This window comes from Nycticebus coucang, chromosome 4, assembly GCF_027406575.1.
Source record: "Nycticebus coucang isolate mNycCou1 chromosome 4, mNycCou1.pri, whole genome shotgun sequence".
NCBI classification, from domain to species: Eukaryota; Metazoa; Chordata; class Mammalia; order Primates; family Lorisidae; genus Nycticebus; species Nycticebus coucang.
Window position 1 is genome coordinate 24,430,260 of NC_069783.1, and position 22,387 is coordinate 24,452,646.

Genomic DNA, 22,387 nt, shown 5'->3' on the forward strand with positions numbered 1-22,387 from the left:
CGCCACGGCACTCTACCCGAGGGCGGTACAGTGAGACTCTGTCTCTACAAAAAAAAAAAAAAAAAAAAAATGTTTGCTGGTTTGATGAGTTAAACATGGCATTCATTATGAGTTTAATTTTATAGCATTTTTTTTTTTTTTTTTGTAGAGACAGAGTCTCACTTTACTGCCCTCGGTAGAGTGCCGTGGCGTCACACGGCTCACAGCAACCTCCAGCTCTTGGGCTTATGTGATTCTCTTGCCTCAGCCTCCCAAGCAGCTGGGACTACAGGTGCCTGCCACAACGCCCGGCTATTTTTTGTTGTTGTTGTTGTTGTTGTTGTTCCAGTTTGGCCGGGGCTGGGTTTGAACCCACCACCGTCAGCATATGGGGCCAGCGCCTTACTCACTGAGCCACAGGCGCCGCCCTATAGCATTTTTTTATTCTGCTCAAAAAACTGCTTTCAAGGGTGGCGCCTGTGGCTCAAAGGAGTAGGGCGCAGACCCCATATGCCGGAGGTGGCAGGTTCAAACCCAGAAGCCAAAAACAAAAATAAACCTAAACAAACAAACAAACAAAAAAAAAAACCACTGCTTTCAACTTCTGGGAAAGGCTATACTTAATCTGATGTGATTTAAACAAGCAGCCCCCTTCCCTCTCTTTTGTTGACTTTATTATACTCACAAAAGGCAATTTCAAGTTTCCTAAAACTTACTTGATATCAGCACCTGCAATAAAGCAGCCTGGCTTTGATGAGATAAGGACGGCACTTCTGATTTGATCACTAGCCCAGATTTCATTCATTACTTCTATGAACTCTGAATGCACTTCTTTACTCAGTGTGTTTACCTGCCAAAGGGAAATATATAAATCCAAGGGTTTCAATTTGAAGTAAAAGATGTATATATCACCATCAATAGCTATTTTGATTATGTGATTATGGGAAATATGTTTATCCAGCAGAAATATACTATTAGGAGCAAGCAAGAACCTCCCTCTTGCCCCTATCCCTAACCCAGTAGCTTTCTCTTCAAGCAGCTTTGGCCAACTATAAGCATCCTTCTCTTCAAAAATAGGTCTAGTCAAAGCAGGAAGTCTGGGCTATATTCCTGAGAGTCTGAATCACATGCAGGCATGGAAAATTTTTTTATAATATTAAGGGAGAAAGGAAATCAAAATAAGACACAGCTTTGTAAATATTATGTGTTGAAATTGAATTTAAATGTGGTTATGTCTTAGAAGAAAAAAATGTGGTTGTCTTAGGATTTAGATTATGAATGATTATTATTTTTTCTTTATAAATTTTGTTTGAGTTTTAAAATTTTTTACCATTGGCATATATCACTTTTGTGTTCAGGAAAAACGTTCATCTTAAGAAAATTCTGAAAAAAATATCTCAAGCTTGAATCATGGGTTAGTGGATGCTAAGATTTACTCTAGAGAAGGGGAATGGCTCATATTTTCCTTCATTTGTGATAGCTGTCAACTGCTTCCATCGAGGTCCTCCTATTATATCCAGGCCTCTGGTTATAAGGCTTTTAAAGTATGAAACTTTTATACCAATTTTAGGTGGGGGAAAACCATGAGTTCCTGTAATAAAGCTCTTCTTGGCAAAAGACTAGATTAAGGTTGCATGCTTTGTTGAAGCTGCCAGAGACAAATGAAGTTATACTTTGAACAGAACTTGATTTCTGTTCTGTGAATTATTATTATTATTATTATTATTATTTTCAGACAGAGTTTCACTTTGTTGCCCTGGGCGTCACAGCTCACAGCAATCTTAAACTCTTGGGCTCAAGTGATTCTCTTGTCTCAGCCTCCCAAGCAGCTGGGACTACAGGTGCCCCCCACAACACCTGGTTATTTTTTAGAGATGAAGTCTTGCTCTGGCTCAGGCTGGTCTTGAACTCATAAGCTCAGGCAATCCACCTGTCTCAGCCTCCCAGAATGCTAGGATTACAGGCCACTGCGCCCAGCTTCCAATATATGAATTAGACTTAATTATTGATATCACTCAGGAAGCTAAGAGCCAAGTGTCCACCTTTAATCCAAGTGGCCTGCTATGAATAATGACTCATGTCAGGCAGGTAACAGAGAATGCAGATTTAACAACATCCTGTTTAAATAGGCAAATTTTGATTCTTATAAACAAAGCTTGTACTTTGGTTCTTATCTAATAAATTACCTGCTTGTTCTACACTACAATAGAATGTTAATCTGGCAACTGAGGTCAACAAGTGGAATTCTCACATGAGGACCTCTGCTTTAGAAAACTGCCTTCCTTAGGCAATTTGCCAAACTTCAATTTAACCATCAAAAAAACTATAAATTCATATGGTAAGATTACTACTAGATTGGTGGACTTCTTTCCCATTAAGGACTGATTTATAAATGCAATTAGTAGAAATAAAAAGCACTAAATTAAATTAGGTACCTTTGAATTGGGTGAGTTAATTCGAATAACTGCCACATCCCCTTTAACTCCATAATTAATGTGGGTTCTGGCTAAAAAGAGAAGGAAAATTTATTCGTAAACATGTTCACTGCAAAGTAGATCTAAAAAGCAGTTATGTCAACAAGAAATTAAACTTACCCAGTAAAGCAGAAGACCCTGTAAAGTTTCGGCAAATATAACCTGTAAAAAAAGGATATTTCTTGGTTAACTTGCAAAAAAGAATTTCTACAGTACCATTATACATAACAAAGCTATAATTTCCAACAACAACGACGACAATAACCCCAGTCAAAACAACATATTCTAGGACATTATTGTGACTACCATCATATTTTTTTTTGGTATTGATCATCAGGTCAAAATGATTACCTGGATACTAAATGAGGAAAGTAGAAAAAAATGGCCTCCCAAAGATGTCTATGTTCCCAGAACCTATAAGTAGGGTCAGTTACATGGCTAAAGAGGATTAGGTTGCAAACAGAATTAAGGTTGCTAATTAGTTGACCTTAATAGAAGAAGATTATTGTGCCACACCATAATCCAGGTGGGCCCAGTAGAATCACAAAAGGAAAGAGGGAGGCAAAGAGAACCAGAGAGATGGCAGTGTCTGAATGACTTGTCCCATGTTGACTCTGAAGGAGGAAGTAGGCCACAAGTCAAAGAATGCCAGGTGTTCTCAAGCAGCTGGAAAAGATAATGGACTTTCCCCTATAGTATCCAGAATGAATACAGCCTTGCTAACATCTTTGATTTTAGTCAAGTGAGACCATTCTGACCTCTATAGTTGCAAGATAATAAATTTTCACTGTTTCAGACACAAAATTTGTGGTAATGGGTGGTGCTTGTGGCTCAGTGGACAGGGCGCCGGCCTCCCCCATCAAGGGTGGTGGGTTCAAACCCAGCCTCGGCCAAACTGCAACAAAAAATAACCAGGCGTTGTGGCGGGCACCTGTAGTCCCAGCTACTCTGGAGGCTGAGGCAAGAGAATCGCCTAAGCCCAGGAGTTGGAGGTTGCTGTGGGTTGTATGACGCCACGGCACTCTACCGTGGGCGATAAAGTGAAACTCTGTCCCTACAAAAAAAAATTCGTGGTAATTTGTTACAGCAGCAACAGTAAACAAATAAACTAGCAATAAGTAACCCAAAAAGCAATCCATAATGTTAGTTCCATCTGTATCACAAATATATCCCAACTATGTTTTCCAGCTGACTCCTCCCACATTTTTCTGGAGATGGACTTTCTATCAAAAGTAAAATCCAGAGTCAATTATAGCAGCTGCTATAAATGAAGCATTCCATGTTACACTTTGCTATTTTAAGTATTTCTAACTGATAAAATTTATATCACCCTGCACCAAGAATGTTCTACTCCTTGGAAAACAAGGATCAGCTACTCTCCTTCCCAAATCACTAACTTAGACTCTTGAGCATGATGATGACAACAACGATGATGACATATTTTTGAACACAGGCCAGCAGCACAAGAGAAGCCCTGGCAGAGGGTCTTTCCATCTAAACTGTCTTTCGTTTTTTTTTTAGACACAGTCTCACTCGTTCACTCCTAGTAGAGTGCCGTGGTGTTTTTAGCTCACAGCAACCTCAAATTCCTGGGCTCAAGCGATTCTCTTGCTTCAGCCTCCCAAGTAGCTGGGACTACAGGGGCTGCCACAACGTCCAGGTATTTTTTAGAGAAGGAGTCTCGCTCTGGCTCAGGCTGGTCTCAAACCTGTGAGCTCAGGCAATCCACCCGCCTCAGCCTCCCAAATGCTGGGATTACAGGCGTGAGCCATCGCGCCTGGCTCTTTTCTTTGTTTTTAATCTTTCTTTATCAATATGAACGCCAAATAGAAGATAAGGAACATTGGGGAATTCTAGTCAAATATTCCAAGTTTGTTTTGGGCATTATTCTACTTCTTTTCTACCAGCGAAGGCTTACCTCTGCCCTGCTCTCATCCAAACACCTCGCTCTAGGTGGTAACTAAGCTGTTCTAGAGGCAACCCAGGGTCAATACCCCTTAATTACAATTTCCAGTCTTCTTCAGTGCACCCTGCTTTTTCTTCCCTTGTCTTTCACTCCTGGTTCACCTCAAACCATTTCTCCTATGAACTTTTTTTTTTTTTGCAGTTTTTGGCTGGGGCTGGGTTTGAACCCGCCACCTTCAGCATATGGGGCCAGCCCTACTCCTTTGAGCCATAGGTGCCGCCCTTCTTCTATGTACTTTTTAACTCCTAATTCTTCTCCCTGCTCCCATCTTCCAAATTTTGTCCAATTATTTCAGGAAAATGTTTCTCTTTCTTTGTTTCTAAAGATAAAAACAAATCAATTACTTTATGATTAGTAACTGTACACACTTAGGAAAAGGCATAAGTCTTAAAGTAATATCAACTATAACAAAGAACTCGTGTTCTAAAAATATCCAGTGATTCCCTCATCCATCTCCTCTAATTACATTAGCATTCCCCAAGTATTTGTTACTTAATTTTTAATTATTAGTCTTAAAACTTTATTTCTAATTTTCATTGAAATATACAGCCTTTGAGCTACACTAGTGGTTATATGGTTTTGGAATCCGCACACATACTTTAGGAGAATGGGGAGTGCCTGCCTAACTTATGAGGGCTAGTAAAGAAAGAGTTACCCTTTGGCAGCCTCTCAGTGGCTATTCCTTTCCACCAGTCTGTGACCACTTGGCTTCCTCCATGTCTATTCTTCTACTCTCTGAATTCCCTTCCCTCACGTGGTTCAGAATTTTTTGTTGTTGTTGTTTGTTTGAGAGTCTCATTATGTTGCCCTCGGTAGAGTGCCGTGGTGCCATATCTCACAACAACCTCAAACTCTTGGGCTTAAGTGATTCTCTTGCCTCAGCCTCCCAAGTAGCTGGGACTGCAGGTGCCTGTCACAACGCCCAGCTATTTTTTTGTTGTAGTTGTCATAGTTGTTTTCAGCAGGCCTGGGCCCGGGTTCAAACCCACTAGCCCCAGTGCATATGGCCAGCACCCTAACCACTCAGCTATGGGTGCTAAGCCACCTGGTTCAGAATTTGGAAGATGTCAAAGAAGAGCCTAAGACTTCAGGGTGGCACTTGTAGCTCAAGTGGCTAAGGCGCCAGCCACATACACCAGAGCTGGCAGGTTCCTATCCAGCCCGGGCCTGCCAAACAATGACAACTACAACTAAAAAATAGCTGGGCGTTGTGGCGGGCGCCTGTAGTCCCAGCTACTCGGGAGGCTAAGGCAAGAGAATTGCTTAAGCCCAGGAGTTGGAGGTTGCTGTGAGCTGTGAGACTATGGCACTCTACCCAGGGTGATAGCTTGAGGCTCTGTCTCAAAAACAAAACAAAACAAAGAAAGAGTCTAAGACTTCGCCCTAGCTTGCAATAAGGGCAATGGACAATAAAAACCAAATCCACAATGGATATTCTAAATGCAATATTTATGTATATATATTTTATTTATTTTAGATTAATATGAGGGTATCTACACGCTATTTTATTTTATTTATTTATTTATTTTTTGGTAGAGACAGAGTTTCACTTTATTGCCCTCCGTAGAGTGCCGTGGCGTCACACAGCTCACAGCAACCTCCAACTCCTGGGCTTAGGCGATTCTCCTGCCTCAGCCTCCCGAGTAGCTGGGACTACAGGCACCCGCCACAACACCCGGCTATTTTTTTGTTGCAGTTTGGCCGGGGCTGGGTTTGAACCCGCCACCCTCGGTATATGGGGCCGGCGCCCTGCTCACTGAGCCACAGGCGCCGCCCTATCTACACGCTATTTTAAATATTAACTCTACCAAAAACACTTTCTACACGATTTAGAAACAAACCTTATAATCATAACTACTTTGAAGCTGAAAATGGCCTATGTTTGATCAGCAGCAGGGACCCTTTCAAAGCTGGCCACAATTCTTACAGCCAAAGTCGAACTCAAGAGACTATCCAATGTACCCAGCTGGACTAGTATTCCCACACCAGTACTAGCATTAGTATCAACTGGGGAGCTCCAAATATACTCACAAATTCCTGGGCCCCAATCTAGTATCAAAAAATCAGATATCCAGCTGCTTCAGCCTTCCAAAGTGCTAGGATTACAAGTCAGAGCCAATGTGCCCAGCCTAGAGGAGGATTATTAATAGTTAGCCAAGGCTCTTGCTTCATCAATCTTTTCTCTCTATTCTGCAGTTCTTTTAAGGAAAGGAAAAAAAGACACAGAAAATAGCTTTATATTTGTCTAAAAGGCAAGGCAATATACTAAAAAAGGGAAAGAAAACTTTGCAGATAACACCATAAGCAGAGTGAGGTGATCTCAGGCTTTGTCTACATTTCTTCTTTAAGCAGTCTAAGCCAGCCTTTCTAGTACAAGGACCAATGTTCAACCATCAGTTTTATTACTAATCATGTGACCCTGAAAAAACCTTAGTGAATTCCAGTGATTTAAGACAGGAGAAGCCTCATCTCCTCAATTCCCACTACTTCTACTTCACTAAGGATTTACTTCTCTTATTTATTTATACATCATTTGATGTTTGATTCACCACCACTCCTTGTTTATCTATGGCATCAGGACTCCAATCTTTTCCATAAAACCTTATCTTCAGATTGTATCTACACAACAATCCTCTCCTGCCTTTATCTTTTTTTTTTGCAGTTTATGGCCAGGGTTGGGTTTGAACCTGCCACCTCCGGCATATAGGGTCAGCACCCTACTCCTTTGAGCCACAGGCGCTGCCCATCCTGCCTTTATCTTTATTATTTACAGTTTTGTTCCCTAATTGCTGCATCTGTATTAAATGTTTTCACCAACCACATTGTAATCTAGTCTGACATCATTTCATAGTCATTTATTCAACAACAAAAAGTATTATGACCTACCAAGTGCCACGCACTGTTTTAGACTCTTGGAGTACATCTAGGCCCTTGGAGTGAACAAAAAGGACAAAAATCCCTGTCTTGGTGGAGCTTATATTGCAGGGCAGCAAAGAACATGATACATGGGAAGAATAAGTTTCTATTGAACAGACTTAAATGAAGAAGTGAAAATAGATCTGGCATAAGAAAGGAATTTCCTTATAAAGTAGAAATTCTAGTGGGAAGGGAGGCAAGGGGATGGAATTCTAGCTAGAATAAGGTAAAGTAGATTAGGGTGGAAAAGGACTGACTGGGAATGAGGAATAAGGTGGAAAGGCAGACAAAGACCAAGACACATGAATATGTATGTTAGGGCCGGGTGTGGTGGCTCACGCCTGTAATCCCAGTACTTGAGAGGCCGAGGAGGGTGGACTGCCTGACCTCACAGGTTTAAGACCAGCCTGAGCCAGAGCAAGACCTCATCTCTATAAATAGTTGGGCATTGTGGTGGGTGCCTATAGTCCCAGCTATTTGGGAAGCCGAGGCAAGAGAATCGGTTAAGCCCAGGAGTTTGAGGTTGCAATGACCTATGATGCCACATCACTCTACTGAGGATGACCAAGTCAAACTCTGTCTCAAAAAACAAAAAAAAGTATGTTAGGAGATAAGTCCTCAAGAAGAAAAAGATAATGGAGCAAGCATGGGTTACAACGTAAAGATCAAAAACATCTGAGAAACCAGGCTGGTACATAGTAGCCTATAGTTTAAACTATTTTAACTCTTACCCACTAACCTATCTATGTTGTCATACATCCAAACACAAAATCCCTGAATCTATTAATAGAGACAAAAAGCAAAGAGAAAATCAGTAAATACACAAACATATTTAGAAAAGAATTCCAGGGCAGTGCCTGTGGCTCAGTAAGTAGGGCGCTGGCCCCACATACCAAGGATGGCGGGTTCAAGCCTGGCCCCCGGCAAACTGCAACAAAAAAATAGCCACGTGTTGTGGCGGTGCTTGTAGTCCCAGCTGCCTGGGAGGCTGAGGCAAGACAATCGTGTAAGCCCAGGGGCTGGAGGTTGCTGTGAGCTGTGCGATGCCAGAGTGCCAAGGGCTGTAAAGTGAGACTCTGTCTCTACAAAAAAAAAAAAAAAGAAAGAAAAGAAAAGGAAAGAATTCCAAACTACAGCCAAGTAAAATAAATTTTAGTACAAGGCTGCTTTGCTTTTGGAATCTAGCCTTACCCACTGCCTAACAGCGTATCTTACTCTACAACAGCCGTGTGAACTTTAGCCTATATCTACTGTGCCAACTTTTGACCTACTTTTTAATCATCTCTGTGATGTAACTCAAGAAAATACCTACAAGACCTCATCAGACTAAAGTCAGCAGAGAGCTGGAGTACACTGAAACAAATTTCAAATTTGAAAACATTATTTTGGTTGTATTCTTAAAATTCAGTCCTGGGGGAAAGGATGGGACTAAGGATGTAAGAGTCAAATTTAAAAAACACACCATCCAAAACAAACAAACAAAAAACAAACACCATCTACTAAAGAATTTGCCTCTAATTCATTTCCTATGAAATTATTTTACTAGTTACATAATTGGGAATTTAGATTTAGGAGTGTGAATTAGACAAGATATTTTGGTTAAGATGTGATTTTCATCAAGAAGTCACACTCAGAGTCATAGCACTTATAGAGCAGGAATGCTTTAAAGCTTCAAGAATTACAAGTCGATTTCAAAAGAATTTAACCAATCAGCAGCAAATGTCATGATCTCATTAAATGTGTGGAAAGCCTTGGCACAGACTTTCAGGGTGAAAGACTGATTTGTTGAATCTAATGGTAATATGGGTGTGCAGGTAATTTTAAATTCACATTTTCCCAAAATTTATAAATTGCTATTAAAAGGGGTTAGTAGCTAACATTTGTTTCAAATGTTAATTGGTGAAAACACAATGTAAAATACATATTTATATGTGTATATATATTTCTACACACAAAATAGAAAAATCAAGCTGGTAGCTTTTTATTACACATGTAAAATATAAAAATTAGTTTAAAAATTCTTAGATACAGGGCAGCGCCTGTGGAGTAGGGCGCTGGCCTCACATGCCAGAGGAACTGCAAAAAAAAAAAAATCTTAGATATAAACATTCACAGTTCTTCAGGGCTGGAAAGTTAATAATAGATAACATTTGCTGAGTACTGACTCCATGAAAAACTGCTCTATATCTGAAGTAACTCATTAGGTAGTATTATTTTCCATTTTACAAATGAGAAAACAGACTCAGAAACTAATTGCCACAGGGTAAAAGAAGGAAAAGTCAGATTCAAATCCAGAAGTCAGACTCCAAACTTTAAGCTCTGTCACGCTACTTCGCATGTTAAAGAAAAATCCATAGTTTCATTCATTCACTTTATAGGTGAGGAAAATAAAGTCCATTTAGAATAGGTCACACAGCTGGTTAGTGACTACAAACCATGTGACCTGACTACTACTTCAGAGTTACAGCAGCTGCCAATCCACAATGGCCAAATTAAAAAATATACATTTGAAGCCAGGCACAGCAGCTCAGTCTGTAATCACAGTACTTTAGGAGATAAAAGCGGGAGTTCAAAGACCAGCCTGGGCAACATAGTGAGACCTCATTTCTACCAAGAAGAAAAAATATACATTTGACTTTTCAAGTGTTAAAACACAAATGTGGAAAATAGGGAGGAAAAAGAAACTATAAGTAAATATAACCAATGGCTAACAGTAAGCATATGAGTAGTAAGAATGAGTACTTTGTTTCCCTTAATCCCTTCCCTAAATCTTCATGTTTCAATTTTCTATAATGTGGTTATATTACTATTCATGCAACAATCCCATTTGAAAAAAGAAAGCAGAAAAAGATTCAATCATTCAACTCATCGCCATACAATAAAGGGAGATTTAACAAATAGTCTAAAAAAAAAAAAAAGGATACTACGCTAGTGGTTGGGGAGAAGGAAAGGGAGGTAATTTATATCACAAATTAAATTAAAAGTTTCTAATTAACCGAAATTAAGCACAACATGCAATAAAAGGTTAGTCACATTTGACCTTACAGATTCAGGATGGGAGGAAAATGCTACAATTTCTACAACCACCCACTTTAACCCTTTCACTGCCAGCTTGAAAGGAAAAAATAATATAGCTAATACAGGCTGACTGGAAATTGTCAGAAACAAGATTACAAATAGCTCTTTAAGTGCGCTAACATTTTATTCCTTAAGATAAGGTATACGTGTATTTTAAACATATATCTTCCAGAAAGTTGCAGAACCACTGAAATTCAATACACGATGCGTTCATAAAGGAATAACAGGAACCCCAAGAGTTGAGTACCCTACTGAAATGTGGTAGTAAGTACAAAAATGCTTTGAGGGAAAGGAGCAAGGAGAGAGATGCAAGTCTGGCTAATTGCATCCAAGAAGCTTTTAAGATAGCTCCAGTTGCAAGCAAGGTGCTGAGGAGCCACAACGATGCGACAGGATGGATCCCGATCCAGGAACTCCCTATCTAGTAGGGACAATTCCAAGACCATCAATGAAGAAAATAAGAGGGGCGTGAGACCTGAGGACGGGCGCCAGACTGGATGGTAAGGAACTCAGACACGTTAAGGGTTACGGAGTCTGAAATCGCCGCAAGCCTCGGAGTCGTGAGAGGGGGTGACAGTCCCTTCACAAGGACACAGGAAACAGGGTACCGGGGCAGTATTCCTCCCGAGGGCTGGGTCCTCGGGTGGGGGTGGGCAGGCTGCGGTTAGGAGGGACGCCACTCCAGGGCCAGGCCAATGCCCTCAGGAGTTCTGCCCGGAGTTGTGGGGTGCCCTTGGCTAGGCCTCACCTCGGGACTGGAGGATCCTGAAGGCAGTGAAGCGGCTGAGGCTGCCCATTGCGCGGGAGGCCACCATGATGAGCTGGAGAGGACGAAAGTGTAAAGCGCTTCTAGCCCGGCTGCCAAGTGGAGGACTTTTCTTCCCGCAGGCTGGCTGGCCAGGCGCCCAACGTACTGCCTGACTAAAATCCAGACGCCAAGTGGCTGCAGGTCTTTTAACCCTGACCTTCGCTCTCGCTAAAGAGGCCGAAAGGACGCGTCCTCCGCCGGATCCGAGACCCACAGAGGAGGAGGTGGAGTGCCGGGTTTTCCGTCAGGCGGCCGGCAGGCAGCCCGCGAGGCCTCCTTTACTCCTGGGTGGGGAGAGGGGTCCTTGCTAGGCAGGACCCGGCTCTGGATTTAGTAGAGTCTTGGCCCTTGAGGCTGAACCTTTCCCGGAGTGGGTGCGAGTGCGGACGTGAGCTAAGGTGAAACGGTGCGTGATCTCGTCTTTTTGCTTGGCTCTTCCCGCAGTGGTGTCGGCTGTGTCTGAGTATGTCACCGCAAGTTAACGAACTGTTTGTGTGTGTGTTGGACTCAAACGCTGGGCTGTGTTGGAGTGTGTGTTGCTAATTTGACCCGTTTTGCCTGTAGCCAAGTCAGCGGCTAGAGAGATTCAGAACGGCGCCACGGGTTTATGCCGATTTCGGTAGTAAAGGGTGGGACTCGGTCGAGTGACCTTTCGAGGCTCGACTGTAAGAGGAGATGAGACAGCGTTGGTGACCCAGTGTCCCAGGAGATTTTCTAATCCAGAAGGGACCTGGCGAACATCTGGCCATTCACCTTCACTTTTTTGGTGAAGAAATTGAAACCGGTGAATCACAGTGAATGATTTTACTCGTGACCACAGGTGGTAGAAATAGGATGAGCCTAAGCCTACTGACTTCTAGTCAAGATTTCTGCATTGCATGACAATGAGTTTTGTGCTGAAAAGGATGGGCTTCAGTCCTGGAATAAAGTGATTGATCTCAAAAGGAAATCTCATTGAGGGCCTGCTGTGCTCTGGGCACCTTTAACATCTTTTCGTTTAGTTCTCATGATCCCAATAGTATTGTTATTATTTGCATTTTCTAGATGAAGTTTAGGAAGCTTGGAGAGATAAAATTTTCTGGTCCTGTGACGGACCCAGGATTCAGAAATAAGTCTGAGCCTAACTACTCACCAAATCGACGGTTCTGCAAGAAAGGAAACAAGAAGGGGTAGAGAAATTGAGACTGAAATGAAGTTCTAGCTACTTGGGAAGCTGAGGCAGGAAGAATGGTTGAGCTCAAGAGTTTGACGTTGCTGTGAGCTATGACGCCATGACACTCTACCTAGGGCGAAGGAGTGAGACTCTTTGTCTCAAAAAAAGAAAAAGATAGGCCTAGGATGGTTTAGTCTGTATTGAACGCGTACAGACATTTTTTCTCATCATTATTCCCTGAACAAAACAGTATAACAACTGTTTATACAGCATTTCCATTGTATTACTATTATAAGTAATCTAGAGATCATTTAAAGTATAGCGGCTAATGTGTGTGCATAGGTTGTATGCATATACCATACCACGTTATACAAGGGCCTTGAGCATTCAGGACCCATGCCAGTCCTCCCCCATGGATACCAGGGGTGACTGTGTCTATAAGTTTAAGTAAAATTGGAATTATACAGTACATAAAAAGTAAAATGTTCATTATAAAAATATTAAAGAAAACAAAAGAATATAAAACAAAAGCCCCTCCTTATCCCTTCCATAGCTTTATGGACTTCCTATATTTTCTGTCTCTCTTCTTCTGTCGTAAAATGGGGTCTTGCTGCACATATTGTATGTTCTGCCACTTGCTTTCTCATTTAATATACCGTGGACATTTTTTGACAACAGGATGTGCATGTATATTGTCATGTTTCATTTTTCTGCCAAATAGCATTTTGGCATCTTTCTTCCCAAACTTCCAAATAGTTCTCCATGGTATATTTGTACTATAGTTTATTTTACCATGATTTGGATTTAGATTCGTTTTAGTTTTCCACAAACATAAACAATATTATAGTGCACATCTTAATTCTCTAAGCTAGAAACCTGTATGTGCTGTACATGCTTGATTATTTCTATAGAGGCCAATAAAAGGAATTATTGAACTCTAAAATTCACAATTCAGGCCAGGCACACTGGCTCATGGCCTGTAATCCTAGCACTTTGGGAAGCCAAGACAGGACGATTGTTTGAGACCAGGAGTTCAAGACCAGCCTGAACAACATAGTAAGATTCTGTCTCTATGAAAAATTAGCCAGTAGCGGCACCTGTGGCTCAGCCGGTAGGGTGCCGGTCCCATATGCCGAAGGTGGCGGGTTCAAACCCAGCCCCGGCCAAAAAAAAAAAAAAAAAGAAAGAAAAATTAGCCAGTAATGGTGGCATGTGCTTTGTAGTTCCAGCTATTCAGGAGGCTGAGGCAGGAGGATCCCTTGAACTCAGGAGTTTGAGGATGCAATGAGCCACAATGATACCACTTTGCTAGGTTATCCTGGGTAGCAGAGATTTCCTGTCTCAAAAAAAAAAAAAATTCACAATTCAAATTTTGATAACTACAAAGTGGCAACCTAAAAAGGCCTTAGCAATTTATACTTCTATCAACTAGTATCTGGAAGCACCTATTTAGTTACATCTGTTCTTACCAGTATTATATATTAACTTCATTTATTTATCTCTTTTTGAGACAGAGTCTCAAGCTGTGGCCCTGGGTAGAGTGCTGTTGTGTCACAGCTCACAGCAACCTCAAACTCTTGGGCTTAAGCAATTCTCTTGCCTCAGCCTTCCGAGTAGCTGGGACTATAGATGCCTTCCTACTTTTTTTTTTTTTTTTTTTTTTGTAGAGACAGAGTCTCACTTTATTGCCCTCAGTAGAGGGCTGTGGCGTCACATAGCTCACAGCAACCTCCAACTCCTGGGCTTAGGCGATTCTCTTGCCTCATCCTCCCCAGTAGCTGGGACTACAGGTGCCCGCAACAACGCCCAGCTGTTTTTTGTTGTTGCAATTTGGCCGGGGCAGGGTTTGAACCGGCCACCCTCCGTATATGGGGCTGGTGCCCTACTCACTGAGCCACAGGCGCCGCCCCCTTCCTACTTTTTTTTTTGTTGTTGTTGTTGTTTTTTGTAGTTGTCATTGTTGTTTGGCAGGCCTAGGCTGTATTCAAACCCACTAGCTTCAGTGTATGTGGCTGGTGCCCTAGCTGCTGAACTATAGGCATCAAGCCAATTAACCATATTTAAAATTTTTGCTGTGTGAATGGTTTGGAAATAAATAAATAAAATTTTTGCCAATCTGATAACCCCAAAATAATATCTCACTTTGATTTTTCTAATAAAAATATATTTCTAATGAGATTGACCATTTTTTGTTTATTTGACTTTTTAATTTCCTTTTTTTATTTTTTTTTTTTTAGAGACAGTCTCACTATGTTGCCCTTGGTAGAGTGCCATGGCTTCACAACTCACAGGAACCTCCAGCTCCTGGGCTTAGGGGAGTCTCTTGCCTCAGCCTCCCGAGTAGCTGGGACCACAGGCACCTGCCACAATTCCTGGCTATTTTTTTGTTGCAGTTTGGCTGGGGCTGGGTTCGAACCCGCCACCCTCGGTATATGGGACTGGCGCCCTTCCCACTGAGCCACAGGCGCTGCCAACATTTTAATTTCTTATCTGAATTGCTCATTTTCTTATTTTTGCCTTTGATCATGTTATCAGGAAGGAGCCTTTTACCTCTGTTTGTAAGTGCAAATCATATGTTATTAGTATGTTTATAACTCCAGGACTTCCTGTGGCTATGCCAAGCCCTGGAAGAAAAGATTGTGTTCAAGAATTCTAGACAGAAGACTTGGATGTTAGAGTGACTGATCCATCCCTAAATAAATACCAGTCAACAAGATAATACTTACAATGTTGTTTTAAGCCTTGGCTATATGAATCAATGGTCTTGGCAAAGAGAATGAGATTATTCTCATTGGTTTAAACTCTGGAGTTGGACTAGATTCAATCCCGTATAAACCAAGTAAGGCAACTACATAATGGGGTGAAGTGGATATTAGAATAAAAACCACAGATTCCGTTCTAGTTTTACAAGTTACGAATATTTTCTCTGAATCTATTATTTGCTTTTTTAACTTGATTTTAGATTTTTTTTTTTTTTTTAGACAGAGCCTCAAGCTGTGGCCCTGGATAGAGTGCCCTGGCATCACAGCTTACAGCAACCTCCAACTCCTGGGCTTAAGCGATTCTCTTGCCTCAGCCTCCCAAGTAGCTGGGACTACAGGCACCCACGACAACGCCCAGCTATTTTTTGGTTGTAGTTATCATTGTTGTTTGGTGGGCCCAGGCTGGATTTGAACCCGCCAGCTCTGGTGTATGTGGCTGGCGCCTTAGCCACTTGATCTATAGGCGCCAAGCCTGATTTTAGTAACTTTTGCTTTGTATGTATTGTATCCTGTTATGGGTTCTTGGTTTTGTGCCATATATTGGAATCCCTTCCCCATTTAATTTATAAAAGATATTCTCCTCCCGGCCAGGGTCTGTAGCTACTGAGAAGTGGCTGGCTGGTATAGCAGCTGCTTCACTGGGGAGTTTCCTGGGCCCCTTTGAACTTTGAGAGAGCCTCTCTGGGGCTGGGGTTCCTTTCTCCTACGTATCTTAAGTTGGTCTGCTGGTCGGTGAGTACCCAGCAGGAGCTTCACCTGCGGCTTGGCAATTTGCAGAGCCTTAATCACCTGGATATTTATTCATGGAGGTTGGTGGATATGCTGCCCTTGGACTTCGTAAGCTGGGAAAGCTGAGTGAGTGCCCACGGGCAGCCTATAGCCTTTCTGGCTCAGGTTTGAGGCTCTGTCTAGGAGCTGGAGTCCCGAGGCCAGATGCCCTGAGAAGTGCATAAAGCTACCGACCTCTATGCAGATAGTGCCAGCCCACTGAGGATATTATTGAACATAAATGCGGATGGGCTTGAAAAAAAATATTCTCTGGTATTTTCTTCTAGTGTTTTTATAGTTAAAAAATATATATATGTGTGTGTATATATATATATATCTTAGTCTATCTAGCATTTCTTTGTACTTATGGCATGAGCTAGGAACCTAAAATTTTTTTCTAAGTGTTTAGCTATTTTCTCAGTAAATTTACTGAATAATTCATCTTTCTCTCATGTTATATGATAAATTCTCATGTACCTGGGTATACTTCTAAACTTGCTACATCCTGTTCTGTTGACCAGTTTCATTTATTCCTGTGAACTGCTCTGTTTTAATTACTGATGCTTTTTGGAAAGTTTTGGTACCTGTTAGGGCAAGATCCCTCTTTTTGTTTTTCCCCATTTTCTTGTCTATTTTCTTTTCTTTTTTTTTTTTTTTGTAGAGACAGAGCCTCACTTTATGGCCCTCGGTAGAGTGCTGTGGCCTCACACAGCTCACAGCGACCTCCAACTCCTGGGCCTAAGCCATTCTCCTGCCCCAGCCTCCCAAGTAGCTAGGACTACAGGCGCCCGCCACAACGCCCGGCTATTTTTTGGTTGCAGTTTGGCCGGGGCCAGGCTTGAACCCACCACCCTCGGTATATGGGGCCGGCGCCCCACCGACTGAGCCACAGGCGCCGCCCTTTCTCGTCTATTTTCATGAATTTTATTTCAGGATAAACTTTCCTTAAGGAAATTTGTATCCCAGATCCTTAATCCTTGTGGCATTACAAGTAATTCTAGAAATGATGATGCCCATATCAGGGACCTCTTTGTGTTTTCCTGATCAGAGTTCCTTAAGTATCGCTAGGCTGGTGAGCTGAAGTTCAGACTCTTCCATTTCTTTCTTTTTTTTTTTTTTTGAGACAGAGTCTTTGTCGCCCTCTGTAATTTGTTGTGGTGTCACAGCTCACAGCAACCTCCAACTCCTGGGTTTAGGCGATCCTCTTGCCTTAGCCTCCCAAGTAGCTGGGACTACAGGCACCTACCACAATGCCCAGCTATTTTTTGTTGCACCTTGGCCGGGGTTCTGATTTGAACCCACCACTTTTGGTATATGGGGCCGGCGCCCTACTCACTGAGCCACAGACATCGCCCTCTTCCATCTCTTTCTAATCCATGTTTGGAACATGTGTTTTTTTTCTCGTTGGAAGCCATAGGGCTTTCTCCTTTTAGCCTGTAAAAACCTGAGAAATGTTAAACCTTAAGACTTTTGTGTGATCTATTGCTGTATTACTAATTACCCCCAAATGTAGCAGTTTAAAACAATACATATAATCTCATGTAGTTCTGAGGGTCAGGAATCTGGGTTGTTCTGTTAAGAGTTTCTTGTGAGATTGCAGTTAGAACGTTGGCTAGGGTGGGAGTCATCTGAAAGTTTGTCTGCACTAAAGGATTCTCTTCCAAGCTCACATGGCTGTTGGCTGGACATGTCAGTTCCTCACACTAAAGGATTCTCCTCAAGGCTCACTCACAGAGCTGTTGGCTGGACACATCAGTTCCTCACTGTGAATCTCTTCACAAGGCTGCTCAAGACATGCCAGCTGGCTTCTTCAGAGTGAGTGATCTGAGAGAGGGATACCAAATCAGAAATTAGAGTATCTTTTATACCATCACTTCTGATATACTCTTTTGTTTATACACCAAATGTGCTACAGGGTGTAGGCAACTTTTTAAGAGTGTGAATGCCAAGAGGAGATTATTGGGGGCCAGTTTGGAGGATGGCTACCAAAGCGTTCATTGGCAAATTTAGTGAGTTCTTTGGTTATTGGGTTTTTTGTGTATGTGTGGGTAAATTAAAACATGTTTCAAAATTAAGAAATTATAAGAGATATACTATGATATGTCTTCATTTTACTCCTGTTCCTGGTTATTCAATACCTTTCCTTCTAGCTAACAGTTATTTTTGACATCTTTTTTATATTTCCAGGGGATATTTTACACTGATACAGGAAATGTAAATATTATTTTTCCTTATCATTAGCACGAATGATAGCATGCTGTACACACTATTTTGCACCTTGCCATCTTCATGTAATAATATAACTTAGAGGAATAATCACTGATTCTCCTCCATGGATACACATTAGATAAATTTGTATGCCTTTTCTAAAAAAAAAAAAAATTCGCTTATAAACGGTCCCATATTAATACATGTCACTTCCTTGTCTTTTACAGCTGCATGTTATTTCACTAGGTTGCTATAGAATGGTTTACTTAACCATTTCTCTGTTTGTTGGTCATCCTAATCTTTTGCTTTTATAGTGACAATGTAGCCATATCTCCTGTGCATAAGTAATATCCATGAAATAAATTCATTGAAGTGGAATTGCTGGATTAAAATTTAGGTATAATTGCAGTTTTGACAGATGATTAGCCAATTGCCCTCCAGAGGGATTGTACTGATTTACAGTGTTGGCAGCAGAGTCTGAGAGTGTCTGCATATTTGTACTCTTACTGACACAGTGTATATCAAACCTTTGAGTCTTCACTAATTTGATCTGTGTAGTTTTAATTTGAACTTCTTCTGAACATCTCTCCATATACTTAGGAGCCATTTGTATTTCCTTTTCTGTGAGCTGTCTGTTCATATCCTATTTGTCTGCTGTTTTTTGTTTTTTTTTTCTTAGTGATATGTAGAAACTCATTGTTAGGAAATTAGTCTTTTTTGATGTGGGGGAGATAGTTAATTTGTTTTAAATATTTTTTAATACATGGGGTTTTTATGTGTCCTCAAAAGTTTTGTTTTTTTTTAATTATTTGAAAAATTATAGTATCAAACATAGAAAAAAGGTGAAAGTGTGCTTGGCACCCGTAGCACAGTGGTTACCATGCCAGCCACATACACCAAGTCTGGCGGGTTCGAACCCTGCCTAGGCTAGCTAAACAACAATGACAACTGCAACAAAAAATAGCCAGGCATTGTGGTGGGCACCTGTAGTCCAAGCTACTCTGGAGGCTGAAGCAGGAGAATTGCTTAAGCCCAAGAGTTTAAGGTTGCTGTGAGCTGTGACACCCGGCACTCTACTGAGGGTGACATAGTGACACTCTGTCTAAAAAAAAAAAAAAAGAAGAAGAAGAAAGAAAAAAAGCTGGAAGTGCAGTCCTACAAAGTTATTTTCTAGTGGAAGTTGAGAGTAAGTTGCTGATGTGAGAGTTCACCATCTCTAAATACTTTTGTATGTATTTCTTTCAAACGCAAATGTTCCGTGAAGCCTTCTACATACTCCCAATACAAGCTTCAAAATCATGAAATTTACCCTGGTAGTTTCATGATCATGCCTAGCAGTGTCTACTTTGGCACTAAAGAAAAAGAGCACAAACTCTGAGCTAGACTACCTGGGTTCAAATCCCAGCTCTGCCACTCAGTAGCTATGGGTCTTTGGACAACTCACTCCCTTTATATTGCAGTTTCCTCATCTCTCATAAAGTGTAATAATCATGCCTACTTCATAGATGATTGTGAGGATTAGATGGTTAATGGTTGGAATAGTGGTTGGCACAATGGGAAAGCTGTGTCGGTACAGCTATTATAATATTACTAGAATAAAGACAGTTGATACTAGATTAAATTTTATAGTACCCATGAACGAAATTATCAGAATTCATAGACTACAATATAAGCTACAATTTGTTCAACTAAACCAGGATATATTTTTGTTCTCTTTTTAGATTTCAGAATGACTACTATCCTGACTTACACTTTAAAAAATGTTCCTAATGCATCAAAATGGACCCTCAGATTTCGTAAGTTTAATTTTTTTCTTTGTTAAGATTAATTTGGATTAATAAGCATCTTTTTTTTTTTATTGTTGGGGATTCATTGAGGATTAATAAGCATCTTATCAGACATTGAATGGTATTGCTTTTTGTAAATAGGTTGTTTTGTCTTCTAGCTGTAAGAGGTCTGAGCTGTTCCTCCCAGCTTCGAGCTGCCCCAGGTATGGGAGTTTGTTAATAATTTATAAAATAAACATTTCTGATTTAAACGTTGTAAAAAAGATCTACATTTTGTGAATTCTGGATAAAAACCAAAACAATTTTGCTAGTCCTCCCCTCTTTTATAAGCAACATGATCATTACTGTTGCCTTCAAATTTAAAAATTATAGGGCCAATCCATAATGATATTACATTATTTAGGATTGGGATTGAGGAGACTGCTTTCTGGGATTTGAAATTGATGGAGTCATGTAAGTTCCAGAAACCGTGCTAGTCAGCATGTTTACCCTCTGGCTGTCAGTTCTAGAGATGATTAGCAAACAAAAGCTCTTGAGGCTTTGTAGAACCAAAAGTTAACTTTTAAAACTTTGTGGTTAGTGATATGCTTCTCTGCTGATGAATATCTTTTTATCTCATATATGAGGACCCATTCCTGAAATAGAGGTGATTGGGGAGCTAGTTAATAAAAGGTTATTTAGTCAATATGAAATAAAAGGATAAGGAAATTTGTTGATTTTATGTGGTCATTTAGGCCCTCGGTAAACCCAGTGAATTAGGCTTTCTTACTGCAGAATCTGCTGTAGGTAATTGTCTTTAATGATCAGTGCCAAAAACACCCTGATAAATTGCTTAACATTTTTCTCCTTGCCTACGTTTTGTATTGTTTTGTACTTATGCCTCTAGTTTTGGTTTTATTAGTATTTCTATTTGTATAATAAATGAAAAAGTATCTTCCAGGATTCAGAAAACCTGTATTCTCTTCTAGTCCTTTCTGGGTACTATGGGCTGGAACTGGACACTTTTCTTTCCTGTGCTTTATTAGTTTCTTCATTTTAAAAAAGAAATTTAGGCTTGGTGCCTGTGGCTCAAGTGTCTAAGGTGCCAGCCACATACACCTGAGCTGGCGGGTTCAAATCCAGCCTGGGCCCGCCAAATAACAATGATGGCTATAACCAAAAAATAGCTGGGTGTTGTGACGGGTGCCTGTAGTCCTAGTTACTTGGGAGATGGAGCCAGTAGAATTGCTTGAGCCCAGGAGTTGGAGGTTGCTGTGAGCTATGATGCCATAGCACTCTACTCAGGGGGACAGCTTGAGGCTCTGTCTCAAAAAAAAAAAAAACAAACAAAGAAATTTATAGGTGGCAACTGTGGCTCAGTGGGTAGAGTGCCGGCCCCAAATACCGAGGGTGGTGGGTTCGAACCTGGCCCCAGCCAAACTGCAACAAAAAAAAAGAAAAAAAAATCAAAAAGAAATTTATAATAATTCCAGTCTTGTCAGCCTCATGTATTTCATAGTTGTGAAGATACCTCAAAGCACTTTGAAAACTATTAACTCAATGTTTAAATCAAGATGATATTTTTTTTTTTTTTTTTTTTTTTTTTTTTTTTGGCCGGGGCTGGGTTTGAACCCGCCACCTCCGGCATATGGGACCGGCGCCCTACCCGCTGAGCCACAGGCGCCGCCTCAAGATGATATTTTTATATTATTTTACATATAGTATATTCTCAGAGGTCTGTTGACTAATCCCAACTAGAGAAGTTTCATGTAACAAATGTATTTCCTGTGCCCTCTAAATTCTAACTAGAATATAGATTTCTTTTTTTTTTTGAGACAGACTCTCATTCTATCACCCTCGGTAGAATGCCGTGGTGTCACAGCTTACAGCAACCTCAAACTCTTGGGCTTAAGCTATTCTCAGGCCTCAGCCTCCCAAGTAGGTGGGACCACAGGTGCCTGCCACAACATCCGGCTATTTTTTGGTTGCAATTGTCATTGTTGATTTTAGCTGGCCTAAGCCAGGTTCGAACCCGCTATCCTTGGTGTACATGGCCAGCGCCCTACCCACTGAGCTACGGGCACTGCCTAAAATATAGATTTCTATTAGCCCTCAAAAGATAACTTCTTTCTGTCTTATTTCACCTTTTCCCTAATTCTAATTGTCACCTACATCTTTGGTTTGCAAAGTCACACAAATAGACACGATCCTCGCCAAGTGGGAGAAGGTCATTCTGAATACCAACAGGGGAAAGCATTTATCTGGCATTTAGACTATTCTTTATGCTGCTCTGTAGCTATTCTTAATATTTCTGTCTCTTACAAAGATATTACAAGCCCTCGTGAGTCTTTAGTTTTTCTGTGTCCTCAGTGACTAACATAGTGCCCTATAAGTAACTTTGGTTAACACTGATGATGATGGTAGTGCAGGACGGCATGTTATAAGATAGAAGAATGTGACCAGCTGATCTGAGTGGAAGGAGCAGGCATGTGCCTGTGCTGAGCAGGTT

General features: G+C 41.0%; 2 protein-coding genes across 8 annotated transcripts in view; one reads left to right on the plus strand and one right to left on the minus strand.

The window, feature by feature from the left end:
• The window catches only part of HADHA (hydroxyacyl-CoA dehydrogenase trifunctional multienzyme complex subunit alpha), a 49,462-nt gene extending 38,210 nt beyond the window's left edge, over window positions 1-11,252 (minus strand). Inside the window, exons 1-4 of the mRNA XM_053588195.1 lie at window positions 11,162-11,252; window positions 2,574-2,615; window positions 2,415-2,485; window positions 696-829 (exon numbers count right to left, since the gene is read on the minus strand). Coding sequence (XP_053444170.1) covers window positions 696-829; window positions 2,415-2,485; window positions 2,574-2,615; window positions 11,162-11,228 — 314 coding nt within the window. The 5' untranslated portion in view covers window positions 11,229-11,252. The remainder of the gene's footprint in view (window positions 1-695; window positions 830-2,414; window positions 2,486-2,573; window positions 2,616-11,161) is intronic.
• A 236-nt stretch (window positions 11,253-11,488) lies between these two features.
• HADHB (hydroxyacyl-CoA dehydrogenase trifunctional multienzyme complex subunit beta) overlaps window positions 11,489-22,387 on the plus strand; it is a 41,030-nt gene continuing 30,131 nt past the window's right edge. The window contains exons 1-4 of one of the 7 annotated variants that reach the window (XM_053588193.1): window positions 11,489-11,627; window positions 17,556-17,719; window positions 19,834-19,908; window positions 20,041-20,102. In XM_053588193.1, the coding sequence (XP_053444168.1) occupies window positions 19,892-19,908; window positions 20,041-20,102 (79 nt within the window). In that variant the 5' untranslated portion in view covers window positions 11,489-11,627; window positions 17,556-17,719; window positions 19,834-19,891. Of the gene's footprint in view, window positions 11,685-17,555; window positions 17,720-19,833; window positions 19,909-20,040; window positions 20,103-22,387 lie in introns of all 7 variants that reach the window. The other 6 variants (XM_053588189.1, XM_053588192.1, XM_053588187.1 and 3 more) reach the window with 6 other exon arrangements.